Source organism: Solanum pennellii, chromosome 4, assembly GCF_001406875.1.
Source record: "Solanum pennellii chromosome 4, SPENNV200".
Lineage (NCBI taxonomy): Eukaryota > Viridiplantae > Streptophyta > Magnoliopsida > Solanales > Solanaceae > Solanum > Solanum pennellii.
This window is the reverse complement of record NC_028640.1, coordinates 54,786,640-54,796,578: the sequence shown is the minus strand read 5'-3', so window position 1 is coordinate 54,796,578 and position 9,939 is coordinate 54,786,640. Positions and strand designations below refer to the sequence as shown.

Genomic DNA, 9,939 nt, shown 5'->3' with positions numbered 1-9,939 from the left:
GGTTGGTGCAGCAACAACCACTGTAACACCAGTGTTTTCCATTTCTGATAAACAAAATTGATACAATATAAGTAAGCAATAAACTATAATTGCAGACTTAAAGGAGTATAAAATCACAAAGATTTTTGTCTCCACCAGAAACACAGATTTATTAATTTCCTTAAGATTGATGCCAATCTGTGTTATGAAAATCAGAAATTACTGGTTGTAATAAACCATTCAGAAACACGAAGTAACTGAGATTTTTAGAACCAGTAAGTAAGATGAACAGAAATTTATTTGTAAAAAATAATTGAATCTGTAAAACTTACCAGAATCTGGAATACTCTTTTTAATAATTTAGGAAGAAAATCAAGTCCACTGAATTGATAGTGTCCCCTTAAGGAAATTATTCCCCTCTAGTATCCGAGGTTTGATTTGGAATATAACCTCCCAGGGTAAAATGATCTTAATCAGTAGAGTATAGATACCCAAAACTCTACTGTCAGCGAATCAATCCATAGCAGGAAAGTACACGAAGAAATAAGTGTTTTTAAGAAGAAGGAAGATCAGAAAATTCGTTGGGAAATATTCTGAAGACTGAATGGTATTTATAGGCAAGAAGAATATATTCTAAAAGGTTGCAACCCTTTCAGAATTGACACGACCATTAATGAAAGGTTGCAAACTTTCAAATGGTATTGACTGTTCCTGCAAGTTGCAACCTTTCAGAACAGTCATGGCGGGAATTTTTTTTTAAATATAACGGAATTTAAAACGGGTCACACGCGCGGATCCGAGTCGGGTCGGGTTAACTAAAAAGTTGAAAACATTTCGGTTAACTTCTGTTATCAACTAATTAATTGAAAATAATTTTTGGCCATTTAATTAATTAAATAAATAATTAAAATAAATTTGTCCAAAAAATTATCTCTCGATCATTTGCCAAAGCCGAAGCCGTAGCCGAAGCGAGCGACGACGACGGCGCGAGGGGGGTCCCTCTTTCTAACCCTTTTAACAATTAATAGGAGTGTTTATTTATTTAAACTCTCCTATTTTCATTTCCATTACCGATGAGGGACTATTGCCTTTTTAATTAAAGAATTAGAGGACTTTTCAAGTTCCCAACCATTCAAGTTGTAAACTTTTCAAATTCCTCTCATTCCCTCTATTTCCCATCAATTCTTGCTACATACCCAACATGTTGCACTCTCAAACTGTTAAAGAGGCAGTAAAGATATTGACCACCATTGGCAGCAATGAAAAGAGGCAGTAATGCCTTAGAGACAACTTGAACGGTCAGAATAAAAATTGTCAATGTGATAATTCAATATATGGATTATTTTATTTATTTTTTTAAATATTAAAATGCCTACACTAACATGTGTTATAATGTTTTAAGGATTAAATTAAGGAAAGGGGAAAAGGAGATAAAAGTATAAAGAGCTTTGTATGCTAGTAGAAATGCAAAGATCTCACTATTTATGGTTTAATAATTCATCATTGAATTCTATATTATAAATTGTAATCTATAAACAAACTAATATATATATATATGTATGGGTATTATGTCTAGAGAGACTTTTACTTCATTCCTTCTATTATATGTTGGTACAATTTGTGAGTACTCTAAACCATTTTGACATTGCCATAAGAATCAGAATTACTGTCAACAAAAATTTAAAAAAATGAATAATTATATGTAAAACCTGTGTAAGTTATCATCATAATGGTTATTATTATTATTATAAGGAAGGCTTTTATGGCGTTCATGTTTCTTGTCTTTCTTCTTTTTGGGGCTTTTTGATCCACAAATAAGTTTGAATTTGTTGAATGCCTTGAATTGTATGTTGGGCCCAAGCCTGTTAGGGCATAGCTTAGCACTATATATAGACGCTATGGCAAACCCTATTCTGTAATTCTGTTCTTGCCTCTCCTTAATAAAACTGTTCTCCCTCTTCCCGTGGACGTAGCCAATTTATTGGTGAACCACGTAAATCTGTTGTCTTGTTTTTAGCGTTTATATTTTCTCGTATTATCTCGAATTCCGCATAACAAATTGGTATCAGAGCCTCTCGGTTAATCGGTGTTCTTGGAGAATTCGAGATGTCTGCTTTGAACGTGAAAATCGACAAATTCACAGGGAGGAACAGTTTCAGTTTATGGCAGATCAAGATGCGGGCTTTGTTGAAACAGCAAGGTTTCTGGGCGCCGTTGTCGAAAGACAAGAACGCCGTCGTTACTCCTGAGATGGCGATTCTGGAGGAAAAGGCGCATTCGACGATCATGCTGTGTCTCGCGGATGACGTCATCACGGAAGTCTCGGATGAAGAGACTGCTGCTGGTCTGTGGTTGAAGCTGGAGAGTTTGTACATGACAAAATCTCTAACCAACAAGCTGCTTCTGAAACAACGTCTATTCGGTTTACGAATGGCTGAAGGTACACAACTCAGGGAACATTTAGAGCAATTGAATACTTTGTTATTAGAATTGCGTAATATCGATGTGAAGATCGAGGATGAAGATGCTGCCCTAATTCTGTTAGTATCTCTCCCAATGTCGTTTGAGAATTTTGTTCAATCGTTCATTGTTGGGAAAGATACTGTGTCGCTGGAAGAAGTCAGATCGGCCCTTCATAGCAGGGAATTACGGCATAAGGCTAACGGCACAAGTACGGACATACAGCCTTCCGGTCTGTTCACCAGTAGCGGAAAGGGAAGGAAAAACGGCGGAAAGAAAAATAAGCCGATGTCGAAGGGTGCAAAGCCAGATGATGTTTGTAATTACTGCAAGGAGAAGGGACATTGGAAATTTGATTGTCCGAAGAAGAAGAAGCAATCGGAAAAACAATCAGTTTCTGCTGCTGTTGCTGAAGAAGACACCAATTCTGAAGAAGACATTGCCCTAGTTGCGGATGAGCACACTCATCATTCAGATGTGTGGGTTCTCGATTCTGGGGCATCCTATCACATCTGTCCTAGGAGAGAGTGGTTCACGACTTATGAGCAGATAGACGGAGGCAGCATCTCGATGGCCAACAGTTCTGTCTGCAAGGTGGTTGGGACAGGCTCGATCAAGATAAGGACACATGACGGTAGCTTCTGCACATTGAACGAGGTCAGGCACGTTCCATTGATGACGAAAAATCTGATATCTCTCAGTTCTTTGGACAGCAAGGGATTCAGCTGGTCGGGAAAAGATGGAGTCTTGCGGGTCTGGAAGGGTTCAAATCTGATTCTGAAAGGTGTCATGCGTGGTACTTTGTATTTTCTACAAGGTTCCACGGTTACAGGTTCAGCCCATGTTGCATCGTCAGAAGTTCACCAGGAGGATATGACTAAGTTATGGCACATGAGACTTGGTCATATGGGTGAAAGAGGGATGCAAATTCTGTCAAAGGAGGATCTTCTTGCTGGTCATAAGGTTAAAAGCCTAGAGTTTTGTGAACATTGTGTCTTTGGAAAACTACATCGCAACAAGTTTCCAAAGGCCATTCACAGAACAAAAGGCACTCTTGATTATATCCATTCTGATTGCTGGGGTCCATGCCGTGTTGAGTCTTTGGGAGGCTGCAGATTTTTTGTGTCCATGATTGATGACTACTCAAGGATGACTTGGGTGTACATGATGAAGCATAAAAGTGAAGCTTTCCAGAAGTTCAAGGAGTGGAAAATTTTGATGGAAAATCAAACAGGGAAGAAGATCAAGAGGTTGCGAACTGATAATGGGCTGGAATTCTGCTGGTCTGAATTTGATCAATTCTGTAAGGATGAAGGGATTGCTCGACATCGTACAGTCAGAAATACACCACAGCAGAACGGTGTAGCTGAGCGGATGAATCAAACACTTCTGGAGAGAGCAAGGTGCATGCTCTCTAATGCTGGGCTAGATAGAAGATTCTGGGCAGAAGCGGTTAGTACAGCTTGCTACTTGATTAACCGCGGACCACATACAGGCATACAGTGCAAAACACCTATGGAGATGTGGTCAGGAAAAGTTGCTGATTATTCAAATCTGAAAGCTTTTGGTTGTACGGCTTACTATCACGTCAGTGAAGGTAAGTTAGAACCAAGAGCTAAAAAGGGAGTATTTGTGGGCTACGGAGATGGAGTGAAAGGTTTCAGAATCTGGTCTCCAGCAGAAAAGAGGGTTATTATGAGCAGGAACGTTGTCTTTGATGAAAGTTCTCTGCTTAGAACCATTGTGAAGCCTACAACTACGTCAGAAACTGGGAGTCTTGATAAACAGGTGGAGTTTCAAGTCATTCAGAACGAGAGCGATTTGAAAGAACCTGAAGAGGAGGATCAAGAGCCACAGACAGAAACTGATATTCCAGAATCTATGCCATCAGATATCCATCGGAGTATAGCTCAAGATCGGCCAAGGAGGGTTGGAGTTCGGCCACCTACGAGGTATGGTTTTGAGGACATGGTGGGTTATGCACTGCAGGTTGCTGAAGAGGTAGATACATCTGAGCCGTCTACTTACAAAGAAGCCATTTTAAGTTCTGATTCTGAAAAATGGTTTGCCGCTATGGGAGATGAGATGGAGTCCCTACACAAGAATCAGACATGGGATCTGGTCATACAGCCTTCGGGGAGAAAGATTATTACTTGCAAATGGGTTTTCAAGAAGAAGGAAGGGATATCACCAGCAGAAGGAGTCAAGTATAAAGCCAGGGTTGTTGCCAGAGGTTTCAACCAAAGAGAGGGAGTGGACTACAATGAGATCTTCTCACCAGTGGTCAGACATACTTCCATCCGAGTGTTACTAGCGATTGTTACACATCAGAATCTGGAGCTTGAACAACTTGATGTGAAGACAGCGTTTCTACATGGAGAGTTGGAGGAAGAGATATACATGACTCAGCCGGATGGTTTCCAAGTTCCAGGGAAGGAAAATCACGTCTGCAAGTTGAAGAAGTCCTTATATGGACTTAAGCAGTCTCCAAGGCAGTGGTACAAAAGGTTTGACAGCTATATGGTGAAGTTGGGCTATACTCGGAGCTCATATGATTGTTGTGTCTACTACAATAGGCTCAAGGATGATTCATTCATCTATCTGGTGCTTTATGTAGATGATATGCTGATAGCTGCAAAGAAGAAGTATGACATTCAGAAGCTGAAGGGTTTACTTAGTGCTGAGTTTGAGATGAAGGATCTGGGAGCCGCTCGGAAGATTCTAGGGATGGAGATCATTAGAGACAGAGAGAGAAGGAAACTTTTCTTGTCACAGAGAAGCTACATTCAGAAGGTCTTGGCGAGGTTTGGCATGTCTTCATCTAAGCCTATTGATACCCCCAGTGCTGCCAATATCCATCTCACTGCCATGTTCGCTCCACAGTCAGAAGAAGAGAAGGAGTATATGTCACGAGTCCCTTATGCCAGTGCCGTAGGAAGTTTGATGTATGCTATGGTCTGTACAAGGCCAGATTTAGCACATGCAGTCAGTGTAGTGAGCAGATTCATGGGACAACCAGGGAGAGAACATTGGCAGGCTGTGAAGAGAATTTTCCGGTACCTTAGAGGTACATCTGACGTTGGTCTCATTTATGGAGGTGATACTCAGTGCTTGGTTACTGGCTATTCTGATTCTGACTATGCTGGAGATGTTGACACAAGAAGATCGATGACTGGCTATGTGTTTACCCTTGGAGGATCTGTCGTCAGTTGGAAGGCAACTTTGCAACCTACAGTGACTTTGTCTACTACGGAAGCGGAGTACATGGCCTTGACAGAGGCTGCAAAAGAAGGGATTTGGCTGAAAGGGCTGGTTAGTGATCTTGGTCTGCATCATGATCAGGCTACGGTGTATTGTGACAGTTTGAGCGCAATTTGTCTAGCCAAGGATCAAGTCCATCATGAGAGAACCAAGCATATTGACGTAAGGTATCATTTTCTGAGAAGTGAGAAGAGAATCAAGGTGAAGAAAGTAGGAACTGCTGATAATCCTGCTGATATGTTCACAAAGCCGGTTCCACAGAGCAAGTTTCAACACTGTTTGGACTTGCTCAACATCAGAAGCTGTTAATTGCCCTGCGGGGCAACTCTGAGGAAGAGGGGGAGGCCTGGCACTATCATAGTGCGTCTGAAGAATCTGTTTGGAGAATTCAAGTCAAGGTGGAGATTTGTTGAATGCCTTGAATTGTATGTTGGGCCCAAGCCTGTTAGGGCATAGCTTAGCACTATATATAGACGCTATGGCAAACCCTATTCTGTAATTCTGTTCTTGCCTCTCCTTAATAAAACTGTTCTCCCTCTTCCCGTGGACGTAGCCAATTTATTGGTGAACCACGTAAATCTGTTGTCTTGTTTTTAGCGTTTATATTTTCTCGTATTATCTCGAATTCCGCATAACAGAATTCAAAACCATATGCTTTGCCAAAACATGAAAATAATCCTCCTCTTTCCGTATCATGTCTTCTTCTTCGCGGTTTCTTTTTAATCTCAACGAGTTCTTGCACGTGAACTTGATCATCTGAGCCCCATGTCAAGCTTTTTGATCGCATCGATTGGATTTCATCATCTTTTTCACCTTGTATAGTCCAATTTTCAAATATACAACTTCCATAATCTATTCCTTCCCCTGTTTGGTACAATCCTTTCTTCATATCCTCTGCCACTAATGATGGTATTGGTTGCACCCCTGAGCAAAATGACACTGCTGTTGATGTCCTTCTCATCTTTTGATTTGGAGATAATAAACCTGAATTGCTATTAGACATTAAACGTTTACTACGTAAACGTTGTAACATTCCCCTATCATGAGTATTCTTGGTAATTTCTTCTTCATATAGCGTGTCAGAAATAATCGAGGTATTGTCATTCTTTTCATCATAACAATTATTTCTTCTTTCATCTTTTGATGATGAAACGTCGGTTGTACATATTGAGTTGATCAATTCACTTTCCGAACAGAGGATTTCTGGAGGGGTAGTGTCAATTAATTGAACACTAACATGAAGGAGCCCTTGTAAATGACCACTTGGACGACGAATATGAAGCGTAGTTGATCTCATGGTTGGATTATTGGATGAAAGAGGAGGAAAAAAACTATTTATCATAAGTTGTGTTGTGCCAATAGGGAGATCGCGTAACCATGCAATGTTGTAGATCTCAAACATTACAGAAGGAGATTCTGAATTAAGAAACTTGTCATCCACACGAAAAATCATCTTATAATTCCATGTAGGGTTTGTTTTACCTTGATGATCCACCCTAGTTGTTAATCTATGGTCATTATTATGTATATATGCAACTGCAAAAGTACGTAACATTTTCGAGACGGGAGGAAGGTCTTGGGCAGAAATCACATTGATCTCTAAGATCTTGAAAGGAGGTTGAATGAACATTTTGGCTAGAATTCAATAATCTCCTCGCTCGTCGTCACAATATGAATGAAGAAGGAGAATGAGAATGCATAATAATTTAGCAGTCTGATTTTACCTCAAAGCAAAGGGGAATTTACCTTATTTTGTTACTAGTTGAAATTGGGACCAATGTTTGTAAGGTTGATGTTTTCATGTTTTTTCTGCCACAAGTTTCTGATAGGTACTAAGTACGTGTGTGGTTACATTCATTTTTAATGGGGTATTTTAGTTTTTCTGCCCTATATATCGAATATTTTCTATTATATTTTTTTACGAATACCCAGTGATACAAAATTTCGCAGCAAAGTACATGCTTTTTTCTCATGTCACAATTGAAAAATCGGGTGTGACGACACCTATCTTATCCCACCTAGAGAGGTTAGCCTTTGTGGAAATAAGAAAGAAATCAGGGAACTAAGAAACACTACTCAGAATCCATAAATATAAATATTACCATTCTCCAAAATCTGGTGTCACGTGTATAAGTCACTAGATAATAATACATATTCATGAGAGTTCAAGCTAAGTCTGAACGTCTTTAGTTCTATGATAGAATAAAGACATAATTTAAAAGGATGTGTGACATCTTCTGAAGCAACTAGTAACTACCTCGCGTACTCCTAAGTACAAGCCTCGGAATGCAGGAAGAAATCAGGATAAACTGGGTCGTAACGTACACAAGTGCAGAAAAGCAAAGGAGTGAGTACATTAAAAACAAAGGCACTCAACAAGTATCCCTGACCCAAAAAAGTGATGATGAACACCCTAACCCTAACACATCATCCGAACCTCCAAAATACGACAACCTACATAGAAATCAGAATTCAATCCATCCTAGCGAATACAACAGTAATAAAGCACAATAGAAATAACTCAGCGAATAACTAACCACCATCTGATGTCCAACAACTACACTAACGGAGAAAGGGGAACTCAGGTAACACTTACAAGAGAAATCAATCAATGTTGACAGTAAATCACTCACAGACAACAATCAATGATAATGAGGTGCAATTGCAATGCAAATGTCATAGAGAATATTGCATGTCTGTCGTACCGATACACACTCGCTGCTCAGAGGATAGACGGGACCCAAGTGGGACATATAAGTCCTTACATGTACCCCGGCGCAGAGAACATGGCTCGAATTCATATCTGTATTCATCCTCGGTGCGGGGCATGTCCCTCGAAGTGACATCCTCTTTTCAGATAACTTCTTGAATTTCTCATAGTGTCATTTCATATCAGAGTTTCATCACAATTACAAGTATGTAAGATGGTATATATGCATAATGAGAGGGTGACAATTTCACTCAATAGATCAACAACATCACTCATGGGAATAATATACAGTGATGACTCAAACAAGTATAAGAACCGGTCGAGTTTAAGCCTTTCCCATGCACCGATCCATAGAATCCCCACAATCTATTCAATTATGATTTAAGAATGAGAAAAAAGATGAATAATAAACGAGCCAAAAAGTCAAACCCAAAGGTTGGAGTTAGTAACTTTGATGTTTACTCAACAAAACTTTCATTTTCAACTCAAAAATTATTCAACCTATTTAATTATTTTTTTCGTTACAATTTAGTTACATGGAATTTTAATTATTAACCAAATTTTAAAACCAAATATATATTCATTTAACTCGACCCACTAAAAATATAATATTCAACATTTTATTTTACAATTAATTTCCTAAATGGTTCTTCCTTGTCTCCCCCATTCTTTCCCTCTATTGCAACTTCCATTACAAATCAGATTAGACAGTACAGAAATACGGTGGAAGCAAATTTGTGAAGAAGGACTCGGTGACAAGAAAGATGAGCCCCCTGGTGGCTTATAATGCACACTGTGCAAGAGCTCATAGATTATAATATGGACTGCTTTAGCACTTCAAGCAACCGTCAATTTTGGGCAATACCCTTATGGTGGTTACCTTGTTAATTGCCCTACATTAAGTAGAAAGTTCATGCCAGAAGCGGGAAGTGCTGAGTATGAAGAGCTGAAGACAAATCCAGGCAACTTATACCTCAAGACGATCGTTCCTCACTTGCAGACATTGCTTGGAATATCTGTCTTAGAGATCTTGTAAAGGTGTGCTTCAGATGAGGTTTAATTGGGACAACGGGATACCCCTGAATGGACAGAAGATCAAGAACCACTTTTAGCTTTTGAGAGGTTTGGAAAGAAAAGAGAAGAAGCAGAGGGAAAGAATAGGGGAGACAAGAGAGAATGATTTAACTAATTAGTGATAAAATAAAATATTTCATATTATATTTTTAGCAAGTCGAGCTAAATGGGCAGGTCATTAAATGAATATACATTTGATTTTTAAATTTTTGGTTAATGATTAAAAATTCATTTCACTAAATTTTAATGAAAAACAATTAAATAGGTTCAGTGACTTTTGAGCTGAAAATGAAAATTGAGTGACTTTATGAAACAATTGATAGTTGAGTGACCATCACAGTTATTAACTCTCAAAGGATAAGGAAACTTATTTTTTAATGGAAAACATGTTACCCAATAATTTTGAAACTCATATGATCCCCAAACATCCAAAGTTCTAAGACTCGTGTCCATGG

At 39.1% G+C, this 9,939-nt stretch overlaps 1 protein-coding gene and 1 pseudogene across 1 annotated transcript; one reads left to right on the top strand and one right to left on the bottom strand.

The window, feature by feature from the left end:
- Window positions 1-1,509: 1,509 nt before the first annotated feature.
- Window positions 1,510-7,440, bottom strand: LOC114076970. Its single transcript, XM_027916777.1, has 2 exons — window positions 6,342-7,440; window positions 1,510-1,805 (listed from the first exon to the last, which is right to left on the bottom strand). Exons 1-2 carry the CDS (start codon window positions 7,328-7,330, stop codon window positions 1,676-1,678), a joined length of 1,119 nt encoding a protein of 372 aa, XP_027772578.1. The 5' UTR covers window positions 7,331-7,440; the 3' UTR covers window positions 1,510-1,675.
- A 1,647-nt stretch (window positions 7,441-9,087) lies between these two features.
- On the top strand, window positions 9,088-9,590 carry LOC107016790 (annotated as a pseudogene).
- The last annotated feature ends 349 nt before the right edge of the window (window positions 9,591-9,939 follow it).

Coding starts and splice junctions, on each gene's coding strand:
- LOC114076970 (XM_027916777.1), bottom strand. CDS start 7,330: ATGTTCATTCAACCTCCTTTCAAGATCTTAGAGATCAATGTGATTTCT. Junction 1,806..6,341: donor GGCAAAGCATATGGTTTTGA/ATTCTGTTATGC, acceptor GGCATTCAACAA/ATTCAAACTTATTTGTGGAT.